Source organism: Sander lucioperca, chromosome 7, assembly GCF_008315115.2.
Source record: "Sander lucioperca isolate FBNREF2018 chromosome 7, SLUC_FBN_1.2, whole genome shotgun sequence".
NCBI lineage: Eukaryota > Metazoa > Chordata > Actinopteri > Perciformes > Percidae > Sander > Sander lucioperca.
The window spans coordinates 33,642,980-33,669,316 of record NC_050179.1 but is presented as its reverse complement, the minus strand read 5'-3'; the positions used below and the strand labels follow the sequence as shown (position 1 = coordinate 33,669,316).

At 40.4% G+C, this 26,337-nt stretch overlaps 2 protein-coding genes across 2 annotated transcripts in view; both read right to left on the bottom strand.

Annotated features, from left to right (window-relative positions):
• Positions 1–11,555, bottom strand: part of slc13a1 (solute carrier family 13 member 1) — a 32,326-nt gene extending 20,771 nt beyond the window's left edge. Inside the window, exons 1-2 of the mRNA XM_031279742.1 lie at positions 11,542–11,555; positions 7,678–7,680 (exon numbers count right to left, since the gene is read on the bottom strand). The gene's annotated coding sequence lies outside the window, so the exon portion shown is untranslated. The remainder of the gene's footprint in view (positions 1–7,677; positions 7,681–11,541) is intronic.
• On the bottom strand, positions 1,197–24,322 carry iqub (IQ motif and ubiquitin domain containing). Its single transcript, XM_031279736.2, has 13 exons — positions 23,834–24,322; positions 21,106–21,216; positions 18,563–18,697; positions 17,746–17,913; positions 16,004–16,179; positions 10,890–11,045; positions 9,905–10,115; positions 8,706–8,881; positions 7,617–7,781; positions 5,150–5,326; positions 4,464–4,712; positions 4,122–4,307; positions 1,197–1,832 (listed from the first exon to the last, which is right to left on the bottom strand). Exons 1-13 carry the CDS (start codon positions 24,000–24,002, stop codon positions 1,635–1,637), a joined length of 2,277 nt encoding a protein of 758 aa, XP_031135596.1. The 5' UTR covers positions 24,003–24,322; the 3' UTR covers positions 1,197–1,634.
• Between the last annotated feature and the right edge of the window lie 2,015 nt (positions 24,323–26,337).

Below are 26,337 nucleotides of genomic sequence, written 5' to 3'. Positions count from 1 at the left end.
TAGAGCAGAGATTTTGCTACGTTTATGCCACGCATCTGTCCACACGACTCTGGGAGAGATACAAAGCACAGAGTGATCGGGTGTATCTAGACTCCTTATCTTAAAGCCCTGAGAGGTGTCATCAAACAGTTGCTAACTCTAATCATGACCATTGACCCTTGGCTAATGAATACATGTTCACTGAAACTTACCAGAAGGGGTCAGACGGTCAAGGTTCCTACAAGAAGACGAATGTACTCAGGCTTCAGAGAATTGTAGGTGTTTGTAGCTTTTCATTTTAATCAATTACCAATACCACGAGATGGAGTTAATGGTCTATGGTTGCCAACCATAACACACAATCAGTGTCTTATCTTGTCTGTAGTGTGCGTTCCAGGATATTTGTTTTATCCCTGCTCTGATTTGCTCCTCTACAAATGGAGGGGAGGAGGGGGGAGGGGGGTTATCAAGTTCATTCTTAATGTCAGGCCTTTACTGTGTAGGCTGCCGTCTGTTGAGTTGTCTGGGGAAGTCCATGAGATATTACAAATGAATGTGCAGACCATTACATTAAAGTGTTTTCAATCTATTGCCTTGTTTTCCATTACAACAGTTTCTCACACACACACACACACACACACACACACACACACACACACACACACACACACACACACACACACACACACACACACACACAACCCCACTTGTCAGACTGACTGCTAGTTTCTGTGTTGTCATTACCCCCTGCGATTTCCATGTGTGCAGGCCTTCTGGTTCACACCTGTCAGCTATACAGAATCCCTTTAATTCCTACCCAGGTCTTTTCCTAGAATCTACATAATTATTGACTCAAGGAATCCAAATGTTAAGGATCACAGCCAAATATTTCTGAATTCCTGCCCTGGTCTCTTCCCAGAAAAGCAGGAACATTCATATTCCAGAATTTGTCTTACCCAGAAGAAGACATTTCTGAAATGAAGTTCCCCAGTTCGTATTCTTCTCAGGAAGGGTGCAGTGTAGTTGACAACGCCCTCAGGTTCCTGCTTCTCTACCCTTTTTGTAGAGGAGGCTTCAGGAGTAGCAGAGATGGTTACTCTGTCTTCCCAATGGCACTGAGGCCACTGTCACCCCACGTTGACCATCCTGCCGACGACGCCAAATTGCACTGGAAGTTTTCTGTCAAATAACTGCTCACAAACAAGAGAATGCCTTTAAAGTTTTATTGTCACACTTGCAAGCGGGCAACAGTCAACCTTCAGTCAAGTCTCAGGCTGATTGTGCAAAGAACTTTTGGTTATTTAAGCCCGATGAGTTATAAAACAGCAATGACAAATTTTTATTTCTATGTTCTTGCCCATTTAAGAGCTACAATGCTGTTGGAAAACATCCCCAAAAGATAGAAAAGTTTGTAAAATGTATTTTAGTACTTTCTTATTCTAATTATTTCTGGAAGCTGGGTCCTGAGCAAAGGTAACTACTGTACATCCACTTTCAAAATAAAAGCACTTGAACTGAAATGAATTTACATAACCAGGAGGAAAAACCATCATGAACTTTATTTTAGATTTCAGACAATGTTTTTTTGAAAGTGACAGATAATATGAACGTGAAAGGAAACGGTGACAGAAGAAAGAAAACCACAGGGTGTTTTTTTAATGAGCTGAGGCCGGTGGAGTGTCGATGGTGCGCTTGCCTGTCGCCATGGTGACAGGCTTGGAGACAAGATGGTTGCCCAGGGCAGCGGAAAGCTGAGGGTCCAGGTACTCGGCCATGACGGCCATCTGGCTGAAGTGGCGGCGAGCCAGCGTGTGTTTGTGTTCGATCCTGCGGATGAAGGTGGCGTCATACGCCTGAACAACACACAGGAGGGAAGACTCAGTTTGTGCAACAGCTGGAGTCAAAACTTTAACTGCTGCTTTTTTTTACTGTTTGACTAACAAATAGAAAGAGGATCAAAGTGCCAGAGTGACATGGGAAGTTCACATGGTATCTTTTAAAGGTTAACTATATGATCTGCCTTTTTGAAGACCAACAGAATCTTTACTTGAAGGTATCTACATAAGAGTGACATGACACTGTCATGACACATGAACCCTAACTCTAACCCTTTTATGTATGAACACATGACACAGTCATGACACATGAACCCTAACCCTAACCCTAACCCTAACTTGTCACGACAAAAACCGAATGACACTTACTAAAAGAAGCGTTATGTCATAAACTTTTATGACTTGTTTATAGTGTTTATGACACGTTCATGACAGTGTCATGTCACTCTGATAGGAAAGCTGAGATATGAAAGGGGAGAGAGAGGGGGGAAGACATGCAGGAAAACCGTCACAGGTCAGATTCGAACCCTGGACCTTCTGCGTAGAGTAATAAACCTTTGCACATGTGTGCCTGCTCTACCAACTGAGCTAACCGGCCACGATCCTTTCCTTTTTTAACCTGAAAATGCCCCTTTGCACAAACCTTTATAGACCCTGGCATAAAGGAATCAACACTTGACTGCTCATGTTTCTAAAATGTAGGGATGTCAAAGAAGTGTGATCAGATCTCAGCATTTAACAGCGAAATAGAGGAGAAAACTACCAGTAAAACCCAACCTGTACTAAACCAAAAAGCCTGATTAGGAAGAAAAGTGGGTAGAAAATGTTGTTTCTGTTCCGCTGATGAACAAAGTGAAGTTATTCTTACTTTAATAAAGCTTTGAATGTTTAAAATAGTTCATACGTTAACAGGAGCTGGGAGGAAATTATTTATTATAACGCAGGATTTTTTTCCATGGGAACCATTTCAGAAACTTTACCTTTGTTTCAACCAGAGGAACCAGGGACTAATGGCCCTTTTCCACCAAATATTAGCTAAACCCAGGAAATATTTAAGGAACTATTGATATACTGTTGAGTACGAGTTGTTGCAGCCTGAGGTTTGTTTGTCATTCCATCACGATAGCGCCTAACACCTGCTCTGGGGGTAGAACTTTCTGGACTGTGGCCTAGGAACTACATCTGATACAGGTAGAACTTCCCGAGTTCCTTAAAAGGTTCCTGGGTTCTTGGAAAAGCTCCGCATGTAGTAAAGTGCTAGTTCTTTTAGATGTTGGGAGGTACAACTAAATCTGGGAGCGTATCTTTAAAGGGCTTTTCACACGGGGAGCGACACTTTACCTGCGTAGTTGTGTGAATCCGCGGGATCTCCGGCGCTCCTCGTGTGAATAGACAGGCGGACAGCGCTCCGTGAGTAAACGCCAGGCGATCAATGTGTGGTAACCATGGGGATTCTCTGCACTACTGTATCCCCGCCGTGAACTGAATGAATGAGATTAGCTGACTGTGGTATCATATATCCCTAATCACAGGTTGATTTATAATAAATAGTGGCAATTCTAAAAAAAAAGTCTATCCTAACCACAGACTGATATTGTTGATTGCTAAATCAGCATAGTCACAATTACGGTAAATTCGTAAACTCAGAAACAGCAATAATCAGTCTCTTGTTTTTTGATTTGCACGGCGCGTCACTCTGGGTGTAGGGAAATGTTCAAGACGATTCAACTCTTGCAGCGGATGTGTGTGTGACGAGCATGAACGCGACAGTTTCACGGGATTGCGCCCGCTTGTCGCGTCGCCTGTCCGATTGCCCGCACCCCCCCTACCTGCCCACTCACCTCATATTGAAAATGAATGACAAGGCGCGACAATTGCTCCCCGTGTGAAAAGACCTTAAGGTGACAATGCCTAATTTGCCGATAGTTTAAAAGTGACTGCGACACTTTTCATCCCATCAATGCTGTCAGAATGGAGCTAACGAGAACATCTATTAACACCAGGCGGAAATGTGTAGACTTGAAAGCAAATGTCTAGATGTCCAGATATAGACTGCATTTTCAAAATCAGGTGGAGATGAGGTCCACGTGCAGTGTTCAAAATTTACATTTTCGTCCGCCAGCCAAAAGGCTAGTGAATGTTCAAATTCTACCAGCCACTTAATAGATTACCAGTTTTATTTGGCTGGTGAGTTAAGCAAATCTACCAGCCACTTGCATTTTTTTCCAGCATTTGGCTGGTGTATGGTGCTAATTTTGGACCCTGTCCAAATGTGTGCTGTGAGTGTAAATGTTGACATGGACAGACCTTGTGGACGTCTTCCACCTCCAGATGAGCTGAAGTCTCTTCTTTGGAAAGAAGGATGCAGTTCCAGGGGCTCCAGTCTTTCCGACGCTCCCAGCGGACAAACACCAGGTTGTAGAGGTCTCTGCTGGCGTGGAGGGCCGAGCGGGACGCCCAGACCACATCCACCAGGTACCGCAAATCCTCCACCTGAGAGGATACACATGTAGACGTCAGGGTCAGGGTAGACCTTCCTCCACAGTGCTGCGGAGGAAGGTCTGGCTAGTCCACACAACATTCCGGGATGGGAGTAAAACGTGCAATCAAACTGCAATCAAACTGACAGACACAGAAAGTGAAAAGCACCTGCAGCAGGAAGGGAATCTTGGCTTCCTGGTTGAGCCGCTGCTCGTCAGCTCTCAGCCTCCTCAGGATGTTTTTGTAGCAGGAGAAGTCATCTCGGGATCTGGCTATGTTGTCGAGTCTGGTGCAGTCTCGGCACCGAGAATGGCGTTCAGCGCTGGCAGACGGCTTGAAGTCGGCAGAGTGTAGGTAGCGGTGACAGCCGCGGCAGAGGAACATGTTGTTCTTCAGCTGAGAGGGATTCTGGGGAACCTGGGATAGATTTTGGATTATTTGGAGGTAGTTATTTCCATTTCATCTTTCAAAAACACCATCTCATCCTGGTTCAATGACATATGCATTTGCTTTTCTACATCCTAATTTCCCAGTTAAACATTTGTATGGGTTCCCCCTTTCTTATTGACCCATGTACCTGTGCACTTCTCTCGTCATACGTGTTGACTGCTGTCTGTGTTGTACTGTATTTTAAATTGTATTTTATGTCATTTTAAACTGTATGCATGTCTAATGTATTTTATTTCCCAGCCCTTCTTCCCTTCGCCCAAGTGGCTTTGTCACTTGTAAGGCCGCCACTGTACATAAGAAACCTGTCCTTAATGACTAGCCTGTAAAATAAAGGTTGAAAAAAAAATGCAATTTCTATCTGAGAGAGTCCAAAGTTTATGATCTCAGCAGGGCTCTTTGCTCACCTTCAGCAGCTTGGCCACCTCCGGGTTAAACGCTGGTGTTTTGATGTACTGGAGGAACAGAGTGGATATCCTCTTCCTCAGCCCCTCCAGACTGGCTGCCTTAACCCCCCGAGTCATCAGGTCCACCTCCCTGTCAATCAAGTCCACCATGTCCCGGGTCAGCTGACACTTGTGCTCCTGTCCAATAAGGATACAAACAATCATGCTACCAACAAAAACAGATAGAACACACAAACAGATGTGAAAAAAAACGAGGGGTGTTTTTTGATCATGCACAACAAAACAAAACATCCAAAAAAAATCCCCCTTTCAATACCATGGGTAGTGCCACTCGGCAAGGCATGCCAAAACACTTATGAGTGGAGTTCACTTCCCAGCGAAAACAAATTACCCAGGAAACACTATTTTGTGTCTCTGGAATGTTTTAATCCAAACCACGATCTTTTTCCTAAACTTAACCATCGTTTTTGTGCCTAAACTTAACTGTCGTCACCGCATGGATCACTTTTTCTGGCTAAACTCCACCACCACGGCCCCTGAAAGATCTGTCATCTGGCGGTGCCTGTAGCCGGCTCATAGTCACCTATTGGCAGCTAAACAACTGCTGCTGGTAGCCGGCATTCTGTAGCAGCTAAACAAAACTAGCAACTGCAGATCGGATTTTATCGTTCTATCGATATGTGTTTATGTTACAGCGCTTAACTTAGTTTAAAATACTTCTATTTTAGGTATATATGTTCTATTGGTGAAGTAGCATTGATCCCTTTGAGGGGGGGATACATTTTGACCCCACCGGGGATACAAATAATTCAGCAGAGGCAGGGATATGTAGACCAGAAAGGGGGAAATCCCACGCATCCGCCATATACAGTCATGTGAAAAAATTAGGACACCCGTGCTAAAGTTGACTAAAAAAAGGAATAAAAAAATCATCTTTAGGAAATTGATCTTAATGCCTTAATTAAAAAAATGAGGAAAAACCCAATCTTTAAGGACACCAATTTTCATCATTTATCGTAAATAAATAAATGTTCTTCCTTAAAATACAGGGGGCATAATTAAGTACACCCCTATGTTAAATTCCCATAGAGGCAGGCAGATTTTTATTTTTAAAGGCCAGTTATTTCATGGATCCAGGATACTATGCATCCTGATAAAGATCCCTTGGCCTTTGGAATTAAAATATCCCCACATCATCACATACCCTTCACCATACCTAGAGATTGGCATGGGGTACTTTCCATAAGATCATCTCTCAATGCAAATCAAACCAGCTATTAGGCTAACTGACATAAAACCATGCCAGTCTCTAGGTATGGTGAAGGGTATGTGATGATGTGGGTCTATTTTATCATTATTCATTCACAAAGAAAATTGGTGTCCTTAAAGATTGGATTTTTCCTCATTTTTTTAATTAAGGCATTAAGATCAATTTCCTAAAAATTATTTTTTTATTCCTCTTTTTAGTCAACTTTAGCATGGGTGCCCTAATTTGTTCACATGACTGTATATATATATATATATATATATATATATATATATATATATATATATATATATGCATACTACTAACCCTGTATTGATGTGATATGATTGCTATCATTGTTGTATGGCCTGCCTCCGGTTAAACCCTTTGTAAAACATTAACAAATACCGAGAATTATTGCCATAAAACTTTCTTTATTATCTAGTTTGCTAGTCAGTCATAAAGAAAGAAACATGAATAAACTACTTCAAAGTAGATTTCTTTCGGGGCTAAATTACGTGGTATTGGATCGGTGTATACGCTCGCGTACTCGCCCATATACTGGTATCGATATCGGAACAACTCTGCAAACAGGACATTATAAATTTCAGTAAAAACCAATGTGTACAAAGCAGAAGCTTTTATTTTGAAGGGTACTGTCAACACTATTGGTGTTATATTTCCTACTTTTGCTTTGTTTTCTGAAATGTTGTTAATAAAATATGTCTTCATGTAGAATTTGTTCACTTTAATTTTTTTAAGATAAGTTTTGGGCTTTATTTTATTAGATAGGCAGAGGAAGGGGGGGGGCACTTTACCAGGTGAGCTAGAGGTCGCCCCAAATTTGTACACTTTACTATAAAAGGGAATATTTTGTGCTTTAACAGGAAGTTCAGCGATTATTTCATTTTACAAACTGTACACGTTTTACTCTTACTAGCTTCAAATCCCCTTTCCCCTTCTCGTTCAGGACTTTTCTCTCAGAAGGCATTTTATGCAAAAGCCAGTAAAGGTCGCTGTGAAATCTTTGTGTCTCTTAAACTGTAGGGAGGTTATGATGGTGGCTAACTGGTGCAATAAAGGGCTGAAAGACAGTCCAGGTAAGTGCCGTCCTACTTCACAATACAACACAGAGTTAGACCTAATACATAAAACACGGAACCTGTGAGTGTGTGTATTTTTCTCTTAGTGAGTGAGTGTGTGTGTGTGTGTGTGTGGTACCTTGACAGTGTGTTTGAGCGTCATGAGGACGTGGAGTCTCTGCTCCTGGCTGACAGTGGACAGGCTGTTGTACAGATCCCGCAGCTCTCTGGCTCTGATGGTGTGTGGACTGTCCATCTCGATCAGTCGACCGTCTGCTGCTCGCCACTGATGAGGAGCGGCAGACTGAAACACACCACTGCACTGTTAGTACTACTGCCGATGGTACTACCAACACTGCGGCTAATAATACTGCTGTTGTTCAAAATCAGAATCAAAAGATAATTCTGATTAAGGTGGTCTGCTAACTCCAGTGTTTCCCCCAGTGTATTGCACCACCGGGCCTAAGTTGCCCCCCACCAGGCCTATGCCGCTGGGCCATTTTAAGACGTTTTTTAAACTAGTTACAGTGGGGTGGCTCGGTTGGAAACTTAGATGTAGTCATATTTTCAAATCTCCAGTTAGCTTTTAGCTCTGATTTAATGTATGGCCCTATGGAATCTGTCTTATAGCATTTTTAAATTCTCAATTTCTCGATTCTTTTAATGATTCTGTGATCACAGAAACTATTGGGCTCTACATTAAAGCTGCCATCAGTCTGTGACTGGCACCAGCTGGGCCATCGTTGAAAAAAAAGACACTTGCCACCGGGCTAAACAACGTTTTTAGGCGAAACCCTGAACTCTTCTTGTACTTACTTGAATGAATGAATAGTTTATTTCGAACAACATACAAAAGAATAAACAAAAAACTTAAGATACAAGACACAATAGTAGTTCACTATGAAAAAAGATAAAGCCAGAAAAATCTAAATAAAGAAATACTATGCTTTTCGGGTCTTACCCTTTTTGAAACGTCCATACCTTTACATCTTTAATTACAAAATAATCCTTATCAAAGTGTTTCCAATCTATCGTATTTCAATAAACAACCTAAACTTGACTTTGAATATACAAACTCACGTGCTACTCTTTTTTTCTGTCTTCGATTGACCATGAGTTTGTGAAAATATGTTTTTATTGTAACCCATCGAGATGATTTAAAAGTGGATATTTAACCGCACATTAGAACTGCTTTCTAACCGTTTTCTTTTATAACCGTTTCTCTGACCTTGTCCAGGAAGTTCCTGACAGTTTTGTCGTAGTTGTTGTCCTGGACGGCGATGCGATGGCGTCCAATGGCGGCGATGAGCTGTGTCTCCTGCTCCAGCAGCGAGCAGAGAGCTGCCTTCCTCTCAGCTCCTCTCAGGGAAGAGTTGATCTGCTCCTCCTCCTCACACCGCCACTCTGAAACACACACACACACACACACACACACACACACACACACACACACACACACACACACACACACACACACACAAATGTTACTTATCACCAGTGGTGGATTGTAACTAAGTACATTTACATAAGTACTGTACTTAAGTACAAATTTGAGGTACTGTACTTTAGTATTTTCTTTTCATGCCACTTTCTACTTCTACTAGGCTACATTTCAGAGAGAAATATTGTACTTTTTACTCCACTATGGTACATTAATCTGACAGCTTTAGTTACTAGTTACTTTACAAGTTAAGATTTTTGCAAACAAATCATGTAGTTTATAAAATATGATGTTTTATTTAAAACTAAACTACCCAACAATATAACGGCCTACAAGTCCAGCTGAAATGAGAGAAGGTTAAACCCTTAGTTGACTGACAGAACTGTTTGGATTGTTTCCAGTTTCTAAAATGTGAGGATTTTTCTGCATTGAGTACTTCTACTTTTAATACTTTAAGTAAATTTTCCTGATGATACTTACTTACTTTTACTTAAGTAACATTATCAATACAGGGCTTTTACATCTAACAGAGTATTTTCACGGTGTGGTATTAGTACTTTTACTTAAGTAAAGGATCTGAATACTTCTTCCACTACTGCTTATCACCACACTAGGCATGGGCCAGTTACCGATTTCAAGGTATACCTCGATTTAAAAAAAGTCACGGTTTCAAAACCACTCAAATTTTCCGTCATACCGTTCCGGTGGTATGAGCTGTTTTTTATGAGTCGTCAAGGGCAGAAAGTGCAGTTTAGAAATCCCTCTCCCTGCCAGTGTGCAGTGTGTTTAAAATATAAAATACATTGTGTTCATTGTGTTACCCAAACATTTCCAAATAATACATTTTAAAGCTGTAATAGCAATACCGTGAAACCGTGATATTTTTGCTGAAGGTTATCATACCGTCAGAATGTTATACTGGCCCAAGCCTAACACCACACAGCTTTACAACAGAGTGAGACCTCCTAAAAACACACAGCGCCTACTCTCTAATGCGTGGTACAGCAGGTTGAAGTCCTCCCTTCTCTGCGGGCTCATCCAGCGTTGGCGGCGGTCTCTCAGCTGCTCCTCCTTCTCCTCCCTCCTCCTGGTCTCCTGAAGCTCCAGCCAGGCCAGCCGCTGGTCCCGATCCCTCCTCAGCCGGTTCACCTCCTGCTGGGCCAGCCAGCGCCGGGCAAACGACTGCAGAAAGATCACCTGCGTGGGTGACAAGAGGTCGCAGAACTAGTTCACCACAGCAGAAGAGAGCAACAAAAAAAGGCTGCATATCAACCTTTGTTAAAGTAAACCTTGTCCTAGAGCTGCAAAGATTAATCAATTAATAGATCAGTTGTCAAATATTATATTAATTGCCAACTATTTTGATAATCTATTAATTGGTTTGGGTCATTTTTTTATGGAAAAAAGTCTAAATTCTCTGATTCTCCAGCTTCTTAAATGTGAATATGTTCTAGTTTCTAAACTAAACTGAATATCTTTGAGTTGTGGCCAAAAACAAGACATTTGAGGACGTCATCTTGGGATTTGGGAAACACTGATCCACATTTTTCACAATTTTTTGACATTTTATAAACAACTAATCGATTAATAAATAATCAACGGATTAATCGACAATGAAGATGATCGTTAGTTGCAGCCCTACTTTTTTAACTATTTTTTTTATACTTTATCACAATATTCTATTCAATTTCTATTTGTTTACATTGACTTTTTGTTTTTGCTTCAGTAGGCAAGGCTTTGTCCATTTCAACAAAACTTTGGTCTGGAGCAAAATATTTCAAATTTTCGGGCAAAATTAGTTGATGACCAACTGGCCTTTGCTCCAGTGCCACAATTAGGACACATGTTCCAACTTGTATGCAAGATGACATTGCCAACTTGATAATTTCTACATTAACTGGAATATAAAAGACCGGAAATTATTCATAAAAACAAATGCAATATAATCACATAAACTCAGTTTTCACCCACAGCGTTCAGCCTTGTGTTGTGATGCTTGTCAGCAGTGATGTAGCCGCTGGGGGAAACCAGCTTGTCGTTCATACAGGAGACGTAGCAGCCGATCCCGGTCATCTGGCTGGAAGCGTTGACTGGACACTGCTGGGCCTGAGACTTCAGCTTCACTGTCTGACAGAGACAGAGACACAGAAAAAAAAAGAATTTAAAGAAGCTAATTTGTTAAAACAGGGAAACTTTTCTATAACTATGAACACAATAATACATTAAAAGTTAAAAAAGAGAACTATAAAGACACATCTTCATGTATCTGATAAAATCCTTTAGACAGAGGGATCTGAGATGGCTAGGTTTTTCCCTGGTTCAGAAATCAGAATCAGAATAGGATGTATTGCCAAGTAATAGGGGTGGGAAAAATTATCGATTGTTAGATGCATCGCGATTCTCTCTAGAACGATTTGATTATCGATTCTGATAAGTGTAAATAGCTGTGTGCTACCAGCCGGTTAGCTAACATTACCCTGTGTCTTGCTGCATGCTACCAGCGGGTAAGCTAATGTTACCCTGTGTCTATAGAATAGAATAGAATAGAATCAAATCGAATAGAATAGAATAAATCTTTATTGTCCACCAGAGTGGAAATTTTTCTTTGGCTCACCAGACATACAAGACAGATAAACATACAGACAACATCTCAGACATAACAGTTGAGTATAAAAAATAATATGAAAATATATATATATATATATATATATATATATATATATATATATATATATATATATATATATATATCAGGATAAAACAGAATAAATATGCTTACCAGCATAGCTGCATGCTACCAGATGGTAAGCTAACGTTACCCTGTGTCTTTAGCTGCATACTACCAGCCAGTAAGCTAACGTTACCCTGTGTCTTTAGCTGCATACTACCAGCGGGTAAGCTAACGTTACCCTGTGTCTTTAGCTGCATGCTACCAGATGGTAAGCTAATGTTACCCTGTGTCTTTAGCTGCAAACTACCAGCCAGTAAGCTAACGTTCCCCTTTGTCTTGCTGCATGCTACCAGTGGGTAAGCTACGGTTGTTGTTTTTTCTTCGGATGTGTGCAAGTAGGCCGGTGGTGGAGAGAGAAAAAATACTGGGGGAATCGCAGATCCTGCTTCTGATTTCGATTGTCGAAACAGAAAGCTCATTTCGATCAATTATTTTATTTTAAATTGGGCAGCAGCCTGAAGCTATGAAGGTTTAACTACCTCACTGCCTTTCACATCACAGTGGAAAGCAACTTTGCTCAGCTACTTCTGAGCTCTTTCTCTGCAGTCCTGCAGAACTTCCCGCCCGGCTTCTGTTTCTGTCTTCAGAAGTGGATGTGGAGCTGCTGCTTCCTCAGAAACCTGTGGAGCCTTGAAGTTTTCTCCACATCATTTTGAGTGAAGGAGTGAAACATGTATGCTGTTACCGCTGTTGACCTTGTGGACTCACATAGCTCAGCAGCTTCTCGTGAATATTTCAATCTGTGCTGCAGCCTTGAGGCGTTTCTGATTTAAAATGTATTTAAATGTGTAATTTTGATAAAGTGGTCAGAGTCAAGTAGCAAATAATGGAAATGAGGGAATATTGATGCATTTATTTCTGTATTCATTTGTGCTTTTTAGGTGGGAAAAATAATCGATTCTTAGATGCATCACGATTTTCTCTAGAACGATTCGATTATCGATTCTGATAAGTTAATAATCGATTTTTGTGTTGATTTTTATTTAAAGGTCTCCAGACAAGTACAAATCAGAAAACAGACGGACTGAAAGAGGATGGGATAATGGACAACAACTTTGAGTTTAGGCAAGAGTGCAGAAAAAAAACACACAAAAAAGGCCAAAAGGAGAAAGAAAATTAAATTTTGTATATATACACATGATCTAATAAGACATACATAAAATAATTAGGCAAAACACATATAGGCTGTTCATCTACTTTATCACATTACATCTGACCACCTCATGTTTAATGTTCTAAGAAGCCAATGATCCACCTTTAAACATGACTGAGCCTCTGATATGGAAGATTACTGAGAGAGAAGGTGACTTCCACAAGCATGTTTAAGGCTTAAGCATGGAACGACTACCAAACAAAAACCTCAGTAGACAAAACATTTCATTAAAACTTGTGTGTGACAAATACTGTATATGTCACAATCTAAGCTTTGTCTAGCTGCTTTGTCTAGGAAGTGATCAGCAAACTCTGAGTAGCAAACTCTGATTTATATGTATATTTTTAAAAAACACGCATGGAAATGTACATAAAAAAATTGTTGCATCGAGATGCATCGATAATCGGTTTAGAATCGAATCGTTGGCCTCTGAATCTGAATCGAATCGAATCGTGAGGTGCCAAGAGATTCCCACCCCTACCAAGTAAGTAGCATTTACGAGGAATTTGCCTTGGTTGTTGGTGCATACACAAACATATTAAACATTAATATGAAATAAACAAACAATAAATACAGAAACAAATAACACATATGTACATATAACTACTGTATTCAACAATAAGAAAAAAAGAGGCTGCATGGATTAGTGCAGTATGTGCAAATGTCAAAGGGATGTGCAAAAGTTCAGGATATATAGAATAGGATCAAGAGTCAATGTCACTGGGGGTCTGGGGCCTTATTGATGAGGCTGACTTTTTTTTTGGCACGAGGTATGGTCCTGATGGACTGCAGTTGATCTCTGTAAGGAATGTGTTGACCTTACACCTACAGTAATACAGGTAACCAATTCAAATTGTTTTGGGCTAAAACTGGAAACAATTAGTACGTTTTGTGATTCTGCCTGAGGGGGGATCAGCTTCCTGCCTGCAGACAGACCCTGTCGGCTGATATGGATGAGCTGTGTAATGGAGGGAAGCAGGGCGGTTAGGAACACCTCAGGGCCACAGCTGAGGTCACAGGCTGTTAATTGAGGTTCACCGGAGGCAAGATGACCTGGTGAGTAACATTTTACATTTTTTTAACACTACTGACACAGATTGATGATGCTCAAGTACCCTAAATGTCTCAGTCAAACCTTTAATTATTGATGACCTTTTTTAAGTCTGGAACCATCTCAGAGTCCAAAGGGACAGTACACACAGTTTACATGCATGTAGCTGGTACACTTATTGTATAAGTGCAACTGTATAATATACTTCAGTTCCAAAGACGATAGACATGACGAGCAACCAAAAGATTAACATTAAAACCCTCTGCGGTCTGAGGGCATTTTCCAGATTTTTACATATCTTCTTTAATTTGTTCACCTTTTAGGGGAATTAAATATAACTAATTGTCATGTGTTTCATATCAAAATGTTCAGAACGAACACAGCTTTTGGTAGAGTGGGGCCCATATGTGTCCTGGAGCAATGTGTAAAGAGATAATTTGGCCCTGAAGCTGTAAAGTTGATGTTCGCTTTTTGGAATTCCTGAAAAAAAACCTTGTCGATTATTTGTTTTGGTGCATGTAATGAGTTTACCAAAGTCTTAGCTTAACAAAAGCAGTGTAACATATGAATAAAATAGAATTCTGTAATATCGCTTTTTAGTAGGAGCATTGTCTGTTATCTGTTGCCGACGCGTCCTTCGTCCTCAGAGGGTTAATTTCCCTGTAAAGAGTGTCAGCTGACCTATCATTTTCACACTGTGATGGGCATGAAGCGTTCCTGGTAAAATCAATGAGAAACTGAGATTAAAGAAATTAGTTTGACCTTTTGTATTAATGTCACCAGCTCTTTCTACCTGTGCTTTCCAAATTATTTGTGACCTTCTTCTTCTTCTTCTTCTTCTTTCTTTTTCATTTTTGTTACTACAGTAACAAGTTTGAGGAATATTTTAGTGGAATTGATTAGAGGGGAAAAAATGTGTCCTGATTTCCAAATAAATAAAGCATTTAAAAAGACTTCCTACTTCCAACCACAGATGATACATGAAGTGCTGTAAACAGTCTTAAGTGTGGGGCAGCAGGTCATCTTATCACTGTGCTGACGATAGAGATCACAGAGCATCACACACACCCACACACACACACACACACACACACACACACACACACACACACACACACACACACACACACACACACACACACACAGATCTTGATGTTCTCAAATCCACAAAGAACATTCCTTTCTGATTAAGGGTGAAGGATTTCCTGGTATTTTGAAATAATTACGTACTTCCCAGGAAAGTATCACACATCTACTGAGTGTACTGTATGTGGTAGCAGAATCTTTGAGGTGGAAAAAACAACACCATCATCTGATCTCCTGCAATATAAAAAATATTGACTGACAGCACCAATGGAGCTCAGGACTCATCATGAGGACAGTTACAAATATTACAATTTATTAACTTACTGAACATTATTTCTATAGTCGTATTAAAGTTCATTTTGTTTTGTAGTAAGGCAGCAAAACAAGTTGCAAACATGAATTTTAACTAACAAAATGTAAGAGATAAAGGTCGGTGAACATTGACTGTCATGGAATATCTCTCTGATGAAAGTTTCAAGCCTCTGCAAGTTGATTATCACAGAAATAGGGATGCATGGAAGTAAAGAAATCAATCTGAAGAATGATGTAAAAAACATGTATGTTTATTTTAAGTTAACAGGGTTAACCATGCAAAACCCCCAGTATGCAATTCCTAAGTGATTTCTGAACTAAATAGTGTGTATGTTTCTTTTATTTTATTGATATTCTCCTTTATATGGATACATTAATGCAGAACACAGACAGAATCAAAGTAATTTAATCCAACTCTGATCGGAGAGGTCTTACTGTGACCATTCGCCTTCTGTCTTCTGGTTCAAGAAGCTCATTTACATGTTCTCACCGTCTGTAATAAGATTGATTAATTTGCACATGAAAGCCATGTTCTGTCTCACGCCTGAACGAGAACGCTGTTTTGCAATAATGAGTGACCTTTTAATGCACCACACACATCCAGCTGTGTGGTTCCATGAGTTTAAATTAGCTTTAATCATAATTGCTTTTTTCCTGTAAATTCTGTTCGCAATTTTTTTTTTTATCTGTATCACCCCCTGAAAAACCAAAGTCCGTCACTGATATTTTGGTTTTGAAGCTCTGTTCTGTACCTGTGTGTTGCGGCTGAAGACCTCCACTCCTCTGTCAGGTCTCCTCTTGGGCAGGGTCTGGACTGCAGCGTGGTGGTACTGCACCCCAGTCAGCCGGTGTCTGTAGCCGCCCAGGTAGGCCTTCTGCTGGGGGGGACGCTCAATCTCCACCACCACCTCCTGGAACACGTCCTCATCTGGAAGTCAGAGAGTCATTTTGCAGTAAAGAGTGCTTTCTTTCTCAATCTCACCCACCCTAAAAGTGATTTTGGGTTTGTACAAAAACAACAACAAAAGCTGTACTATGTTCTGAAATGAAATGCTCACATCACCTTTGCAAATCATTTCAACCATTATTCACAACTTGAAATCATTTCAGCTACTCTGTATGAACGGAGAAAGGGTTTGGAGAAAAAAAGGGTCTGGAGTGCTCAGAAGTTCAAACTAATTATAAAGGCATGGGAGTTTACTTAAAGCTACATTGTGTAAGAATTTCTCCCATCTAGCGGTGAAATATATATGACAACCAACTGAATATTACTTTCTAGCCCTTCCCATCCCGAGCGCGTTTTAACTCCTACGGTAGCCGGACCCGAAATTAACTCTAAGTATCTCCATCGTTTACACGCAGCTGTTCTAGCCACTCCAATATTAACTTTGGTCTTGTTGCTTTGCCTGTCGCGTTGTCGTTTTAATTCTCTTTTTAACTTCCTTGGCGACTCCGTTACATGTCCTCGAGAATAGGTGTGATCCTCCATCTTCAACAGGCTTTCAAATCTGCCAACAGTCGCGAGTAATCTCCCTCCCTGGCATTCGTCACAGTGCCACTGAGTGTAAAAGCGTGAAAGCATAGGTATGTCCCTCTTTGGCTAATGTATTTTAAAGATGGAGGCGCTACATGGCGGCCGCCATTCGTTTAATGTAATTAAATGTAATGTAATGTAATGCCATCATTAGTTTAATGTATGTATTTGTACTTTCTTTTTCTCATTTACTTTTTGTGTAATTTTGTACAATGGAGTCTGAATTGACACCAGAATAATTACTGAATTTTACAGTGTTTATTTATTTTTTTAAATGTGGATTATTAAATATATTTGTATATTATAATTATGGGTTACAATTTATTTTAATTATTCCGGATTGCAGGGACCCAGGTTCCATTCAGCCCAAGATTATTTGTTCTGGGAGATGGATCAATCCTAAACGGGATGGATAAGCACATAAGAAGCTGGGTCCAGACTCGTTTAATGATCGCCAGACAGATTCTTTTAAGAGGATGGAAGAATGAAGGAGTGCCGTCAATCCAGGAGTGGGCTTGTAAAATGGCTAGGGTGGCGGTGTTAAAAATATGTCATATAAACGGTTTGCCAGATTGGATGTCGATACTAGAAAATGGGGAAAAGTACCTTTCTGGAGGGATCTTGAGAAGCGGGGGGAGAGACGTGTATGATGGGCTTATGGTGTTGTCATTTATACATATGTTTATTTGGTTTATTTTCTATTTTGTTACTATTTTGTTGAATGGTCTTGAATACTGTAGTGACGGTGTCATCTTTTCTTGATTTTGACTGGGTGGGTGGTGATGACGAAGTGAAGTGAAAGTAAAATGAATAACTGATTTAAAGCTGCATCGAGGATTCTGAGAGACAAACACTTACTGTATAAACCATCAGTTTAAGTTATTATGGCAAACAACTGCTTCCACATCCAGCAGTCACACACACAGTTTGTAGACAGAACAGAGAGCGCCATGATCACACCTGTTTGGACTCGGACAGTGATGACGTCCGGCATGTTGTCGTGCTCGGGGGGGCGAAGTGGGCGGAGTGGATGGGTGGTCGGGTCGGTGGAGCTCATCTCCATCCTGATGGAGCCGTGAGGCTGGACGCCGAGCTCCATCAGGCTCTGCTGCTCCTCCACCACTCTGCCTAAAATAAACAACAGACCGACCGCTCAGAGACCGCTGACCCTGAGAGCTGAACAAAAAATCTCACAGTCTACATGCTAGGGATATAACGATACATCGATCTGGATCGATATATCGATTCCATCCTCAACGATCCAATGTGAAAACATCAATGCATATCGTCATCTATTTTTTTTTTTGCCATTTAGGCCTTTATTGTGACAGCTCAGACATGAAAGGGAAGAGAGGGGGAATGACATGCAGGAAACTGCTGCAGGCCGGAATCAAAACCTGCTGCCTCTGCACTGGGGACTGAGCCTCTATATATTGGCGCACGCTCAACCGCTTCAAACACCCTCTTCAAACAGGGGCGATTCCAGGATTTTTCAAGTGGGTTGGCACAGGGGGGACCAATACTCAGTCAGAGGGGGGGCAATACACATTTTCTATAGGCTCAGTCAGCCACACAAAAATTATAGTGCTGGTTCCATGGTATCATGGATAGTCATTATGGAAACATTAATTGGTCATTTGACAAGGGCTGGGAAGATTGGCAGAACAGGCAGGCAAGTGACAGAACTCTGATCCAATGGAAATAACAATTGTCAGATTGACAGCACTCTAGCCCAATGGATTGTGGGGGAGGGGTGGGAGAGAAGAAACCAACATACCGTCCAGAGAGATCTGCAGCACCTCAGCAGGAACTCTGAGCTCGGCGGCGAGGTGAACCTTCAGCTCCTGAATGCTGAGACCGATGGCGAAGGCCGCAGTCATCACATGGCCCTCCGGCACCAGCACCACTTTCACTGCAACCACACACAGAGACGTTAACTCTCAAATCTGTCATTTTGTTAATGTTGTGGGATTTTTTTCATCATGACAGTGTTTTTTCACGACTGAAATTCTATTATATGAATGTGAATGAATGTTGTTGTTTGTCTTATGTTATACGTGGATGTGTGCAATATAGTTTTATTTTAAGCACAGCTGGGGGGGAAGGAGGGGGGGGGGGGGGGCACTCGTAATTTCGTTGCATTCATTGTAATATAATGACAATAAAGGCTTCCTAACTCTTAACTCTCAACAATTAGGCTTGCTCGATTATAGAAAAAAAATCATAATCATGATTATTTTTGGTCAATATTAAAATCACGATTATTTAACACGATTACTCACTGACTTTTGGAAAGATGTTGCATTTATTGAACAGTAAAAAAAAAGTTTCAACAGTGAAAACAACTTGAAATTTACCTTAATACTTTTCCCATTTGAATTGTTTTCTTCCATTCAGAACACAAGACAAAATAATAGTTACTTGCAATGTGTAATGTGCAAAATAATATATATTTTTTTGAGACACAGCCAGTAAAGTGATCCTGACTGGTCCTGGCTAACGTTGCCATGCTAACCCTGCTAACTGCTAGCTAACGTTAGCGGAGGACCAGGCAAGCGGGCCACGGCTGTTTACAACATGTAGCCTGTTCAGCGGCCGTAGCCGACAACGGTGAGTTATCTTAAGCCAAGAGAGGGGGGCTGTAAAACGGGAAGGGAGGACCGTGAGTTTGCAGTGTGTTTAGCGATTGTTGCCGTAATTCTAAGCCAATAAAGTGTGTTCAGTCGGGTGGAGAGGATGGCAAGGCAGTGTTATGTTTAGCGGTTCCTACCGTAATTCTAAGCCGAAAAAGGGTGTCTGTCAGTTGGGTACAGAGCTCCGTGTGAGCACAGGCTTCTATGACTGTCAATATAGCCAGCATCTAACGTTAGCTACGCTACTGTGCTGTGAAGTGATGATGTGAAGTGTCTGGCTATGTGAGACAAGCGTCTAGCAACATTGTTGTGGATGCTCCGGTCTCAGCCTGGCAACCTCCGTGAACTTCGAGTCTGGGAGGAGGGGGTGGGGGAGACGACTCTCTCCTGTATTTTGAATTTGTACTGCAGTAACTATTTTAAACACTAGCTGTCAGTATTACATATTGCACCTTTAAATTCTCAAAAAAACAAGTGACTTATCATTTATTTCACATCATAATTCTCCACAGTGTCCTTAGAATGGGGGGGTTTATTAAATGCCACTGCTCTTTTGGTCGCTGCTAATAGAACTTAATATTAATCCTCATGTTGTGTACTTCATGTGTCAGGTTACCTAGAAACAGCACAGCACGTCTTAGGTACTTCACTTCACTATCTACACTTCATCCTCAAATCTTTCCATTATTTACCAAATCAGAATACATGAATATATGATCTGCATTCATTTGTCATGGTTAAATATTCTCCCTCCTTTCTGGCATCAACCAAAGGTAACTCTCAGCAGCTCGGCTTCTCACTGGTTTTAACAGACGACATCACATCACCCCAGTCCTGGCTTTGCCCCATTGGCTCCCTGTTTTAGAAATAATTTTTAGATTTTACTGATCACTTTTAAAGCTTGTCTGGGTCTGGCTCCACGCTACATAGCAGAGATGTTGACCCCATATGAGTCAGTTTGTAGCCTTGGGCAGGGCCCTTCTGGCGGTTACAAAGTTGGAATTTGGGCCCCCTCAACTTTGGAATGGCCTGCCCGAGGAGATAAGGCTTTTCTTTATTGTCTTTTTTATTGTCTCTTTTGATCTTTTCGATCCTTTATTGCTCTTGATTTTTTGCTCTCTTAGATTTATTGTTTTACTTATATTTATATTGATATACTTATTTTGTCTTCTCACTACTATGTTTTGCGTCTTTTGTCTTCTTGTTTTTATTTACCCAATTTTGTCTTGCTAATGTTTGGCCCAACTGCTTAGCTGTCTGTGGTTTTACTGACCTCCGGATATCCTGCATTTGCCTCGCTGTGTCTGTCAAAGCACTTTGTAAACTCTGTTTTTAAAGGTGCTATGTTTATAAAGTTATTATAATTGTATTCTTATTATACTGTGCCTCTGTATTTATCATACTAACATCATATCATATCTAAAACTGAAATGAAAATAAAATGGAATGATCTGTGTCGAATGGATTTGGGAAATGTGTCACACTGTCAACAGATCAGTCTCAGTGAGCCAAACTCTGATAAACTATCATGGAGAAATCAACAGAATTTCACTTGAAATATAAACTAAATATCAAACACAATGAAAAAACATATGATATACAAGACAGTAAATGAAAAACTGACAGTCAAACATTTTAAAAATCTATTAAATCTATGTTCTTTGTTTGGAAAAGAAATGAGTCTTACCTGTTGCCGTAGAGTTTCCGACATTTTCTCTTCCCCGAGGCTCTCTCAGACGCTCGGCATCATCGGGCAGATCATCCTGAGTTTCAGCTTCTTCCACAGTCTCCAGCACATCTGTAGCGTCCAGAAAGTCAGGATTATCACATAAAACGAAATTGCTTTAAAAATGACACTAAGCAATCACTAGATTCAGAAAACCCTGGGGCTTTAACTAGTGATGCCAGATGCGGGGTCTTTGACGCTGTTTGCATGAGAGTCTCACCAGTTGCTATTGAGTTTCTAACATCACCTGTTTTTTTTTATCACAGGTCGGTGTCGAGGCATAAACCTCTAAGTATATGTGCGCCTGCTCTACCCACTGAGCCAACCCGGCCACATCTCCTGTTTTTTTAAGGTTCTCTGAGCTGCTCGGTGTCATCATGTAGATCAGAGTTTTAGCCATTGTAATACCTCGACAAATACTTAAATCAAACAATTAGGATGTCTACAACTGTAATGCCATTTTAAGAAACTGTAATCTGTTATCTCAGATTTAGAAGTCTTTAAAGGAAAGCCTTTTTTTGTGAATTTAATTTCCTTTTTTCAATTTAAATTTGAGATCAGATAAGATGAGATAGATAGATATTAGACTGCTGTGCAGCAGTTGCAATACAAAGTGGGAAGAGTGCTAGAGTGCAAAAAAAACAAAAAAACTATTATGTGCAAATAAGTTGTAAATCCAAAAAAATATAACCTATGATAACTGGAACATTTAAATCAGTCTGAAGAGGTCTAACTGCACTGTTCATACGCATTTTAACCAATACTTTTCCATGACTTTTTGGCAAATTTCCATGACTATGTATTCCTGAAAATGTCAGTCCACATTATACAATAAGAATAGAAATCCTTTTTCCCTTTTTCCCCTTAGAGGTTTAACAATAAAATGAATGACAATGTATGTTGTTCATGGTGGGATTGGTAATATCGCGCCCCAAATAGAACGTTGAGGTTAAGACGACGTGAAATACATTTATTAATCACATATTATTATGCTGTGTTAAAAAAAATCCATGACTTTTCCAAAACTTTCTGCAGGGGCGGATCTACCGGGGTGGCAAGAAAGAAAGCCTTGCCACCCCCAGTTGGCAGCAACGAATTAAAAGTTATGGCTGATTTGACAATTTATGAGCGTGAATCTCCAATGTCCGACTGCAGTGAATGCAGCACGAGATGACGCCAGAGCGGCAAGAGCCTGATTTGTTTGGAAAACTGAGCGGCGCGAAGCGAGGGAGCCAGGAGTCGTGAGGAAGGGAGACACAGGAGGAAAGAGGTCAAAACGGATTAACTATCTATCAAGAAATGAAATTATATCAAAAGCACAGTGCTAGCATAGTTGCGATGCTGATTTTGAGATGATAAAATCAGGTTGAAGAACGTTATTTTGCTACCCATAGCCTACATATAATGTTACTTAGGTCTGACGTTTGTTCTGTGTAAAGTAGGCTACAAAATGTATATATGAGTAATATGAGGTGGAAGGAGAGAGAAAAGAGGTGGAAGGAGAGAGAAAAGAGGTGGAAGGAGAGAGAGAAGAGGTGGAAGGAGAGAGAGAAGACGAAGACAAGGTGGAGACAAAAGGGCAACAGAAACGTGACAGAGATAGAATACAAGGCCAAGGAGACCAGGGACAGGAGGAGGTGGAGAACACCACAGCGGTGAAGATATGGAGGGAGAGCATCACCAAGATGAGGAGGGAGAAAGCGAGAGACAAGATAACGTGCTCAGACAGTGAAAGGGAAAGGAGAGTGCCTGGGGCATCACCAACGATCTCCAGTCCAGCTGGTCCACATGGTATGGAAACTGTTGCTGCATATATACTAAGTTACATATGAATAAGAACAACAAATGACAAAGACGGACATTTTTATAAAATTTAAGAGACATTGCTTAGACATTAAATAAATATAAAAATTCATGTTTGCTTAAATATGAATAATTAGGGAAAGTTGTCAGTGTGAAAGTGTGAGCTGGGGAGATGAGTTTTTATATTTTGTGTAGAATGTATTTTAGATCTATTGCTCAGATTAAATTAAACAAATTAAACAAATGAACCTAAAAATACTCTCCCAGGCTAAAATGTTAGTGTGTTAACACAGTCTGATGGTTATAACTAATCAATGACAATTCCTAATCTTGTACAAATGCTGCCTGCAGCGCTGCCTCTCTCACACAGTCCAAAACTGTTTGCTTCCCCTCTCACACATCTGCCACTCATCACCTGTGTCTTACCTTAATGCCTTTCCTGTGATAATGCCCCTTACTTCTATCATACATCTATCTCCTATTAAGTGAGATCACATTGTATGGTCACTTATTCCTAATATGAACTGTTCCACATGAAACCTCAAATGCAAGATATTGATTGGATGAGATTAAGTTTGTCTGTATGAGTTGGTAAATGGCAGCCTGTGCCCTTTTGTAGTGTGTACATACTATTTCTCATCAAACCGTGATAAAATTCAGTATATATACGTCTGCCATATGTTGCCACCCCTCAAAAATTCCTGCCCACCTCTCGCCACCCCATAAATATTTTTCTAGATCCGCCCCTGACTTTCTGGGTCTTTTTATGTTTTCAAAACCTTTCTAGGCCTGGAATTTGCATTTTCAAATTCCAAAACTTTTCTAGTTTTTTTCAAAACGTATGAACCCTGAAACTGGACTCACCTGGGGAACAAACTGGACTCACCTATGGTCGACCTGCCAGCCTGCAGCTCCTCTCCATTTCTCCCCGGCTCTCTGTCGTCCTCTGGCGGCTGTTCTTCAGCATCTCCACCTGGTTGTAGGTTTGTGTCCGTGTCTTCCTCTTCATCTTCTTTCACCTGCTGCTCTTCATTTTCTCTTTGCTCCTCCGACATAGCGGCTTTGGGTTAGCTAGTCAACTGAAAGACTAACGCTAGGCTAGGTTAGCTTGTTAGCTTTCTCACTTTAAGTCAACTGAAGTTAACAAACGCGCTCCATATCCGCCAAAACGCTGAGTCAGTGTGAACGAGGGGTGACACGGTGAGAAACTGACCCACTGTCACTCGTTTAAAGTTCTTCTTTAATCCCGTGTCTGTTTTAATGTCCTTTTTTTTCAAAACGAGAGTTTGAGTTAGCAAAGCGGAGCTAACGCTGTCTTTCTTAATGTTAGCTTGGTTCCCAGGCAACGCAAGACACGTTGCTATAGCAACCATAAACGTCACTCGCCCTTCATGCGTTCAAGACTTTTTAATTGCTTTTCTTTGTTGTTTTTTTTTAATACGTTTTTATGTGGAATCTTTCATACTAGGAAGGAAGATGACATACAATTTCATGTGATTATTTTTGTTCATCTGTAGTTTTTGAAATAACAAATAAAAACGTACGTTTTATTTTAGCTTTAGGAACGTTTACATGCCAAGAGACAAACACATTGGAATGTGTTGGCCTAAAAAATGCATTGTATTTAGCTTGACTGGTAATACCATAATAATAATAATAATAATAATAATAATAATAATAATAATAATAATAATGCTTCACAATGGGCAGTTGGAGCATTCAAATCCTTGTAGTTATTTTTCAAGGACTTGAATTAAAACATTTCCAACCTTTCCATAAAGACAAGATGTGCAAGGACTGACCTGTTGGTGGCAGGTTTAGCAGATTTAGGAGGATAAAGAAATATTCACTCCAAACTGTAAGCTATACATCAAAACTACAAGCTTCCACAGACAGATGAAGCTTTAGCTGCTTGGCCTCGTCAAAGTAAAAGACCTGAAATGTCACTGTCACAGCTAACTTATGTTTCTATTTATTCAAAAGCAAAGATATAGTTCAAACTGCAGTAGTAAAACTAGTCATGGTAGCAGAAGTAGAAAAAGTGGAGTCAAACCAACAGTTGAATCCCATTTGATGAGACAAGTAATACGCGTAAAACAAGCAATCGCAGTAGAAATTAGTAGCCTATTAAAAGTATATAGTTGTAATTTTGACTGTACTGAGGATGCAGAGACTAAGCCTATTCAGTCATACAGCGCACATTCCCTCAAACAGCTTCAAATGCATGCACCCTTTTAAGTTTGGACAGACGGAAACTTTAAAAGCTGGCTGTGTCAGTGTTAGGATGAGAACCAGTCTTATTTTAGTAGTTTTATAGCCTCCCTCTCTGTATAGTGACAGTATGGGGGCTTTATGTTGAGCTGTATACCGCTGCTATTTTAGTCTGTTAGCCATAGGAGGCGACATGGTGGCCCCTGTAAAGCTCCACTAATCTGCAGCTGGACATCAGCTGGCTCCCTGGAGAAAACAGAGCCAGCAGCAGAGCCGGAGGACTCGGCCCTGGTGTAAACCTGTCACACACACAGGTAGTCATTATCCAGGGGGAAGGGGGCTGCTCGTCCTGTTAGCACTTTTTCCCACTGAGACACTTAAACACACACTGGGGACATTACCAGCTAATAGATTCAGACAGTATTTTGATCCTTGAGTGAATGTGGTGCACACGAAAATATGATACAATATGATATGATAAATGATGCAAAATGCGGGGCACCTGGATAGCTCTCCTGGTTGAGCGTGCACCCCATGTATAAAGACTCAGTCCTTGCCGCAGCGGCCGCCGGTTCAATTCTGACCTGCGGCACCTTGCTGCATGTCATTTCCCCTCTCTCTCCCCTTTCACATCTTCAGCTGTCCTGTGTAATGGAGGCCTAAAATGCTCCCTCAAAATGATGCAAAATGATCAGTGTTAAAAAGTAATTAGTGGCAAATACTCAATGGTGAAATGCAACTAAGTACTACTTAAGTACAGTTTTAAGATACTGGTATTTTACTTGAATGACTTCACTTGAATATTTCCATTTTAAGGTACTTTATACTTCGACTTCACTACATTTCAGATACATACACAAATATTGTACTTTTTACTCCACTATTCATTTGCGAGCTTAAGTTACTTTGCAGACTACACATATATACAAAGATATAAATATAAAACCAACGAATAGATTTATTATTACAGGTCAAGCTAGCAGTAGGCTATTTAAAGTAATTAAAGGTAGCCACACTTATCAGCTGCAACAAGTCATGTACACATTATATATATATATATATATATATTAATATTATTAATGTATATTGTTCTAAAATGGGCAGTTCCGTGTAATGACTACTTTTACCACTTCTGTGATTTTGAATGCAGGACTTAACAGGAATAGGAAATATTTGAGT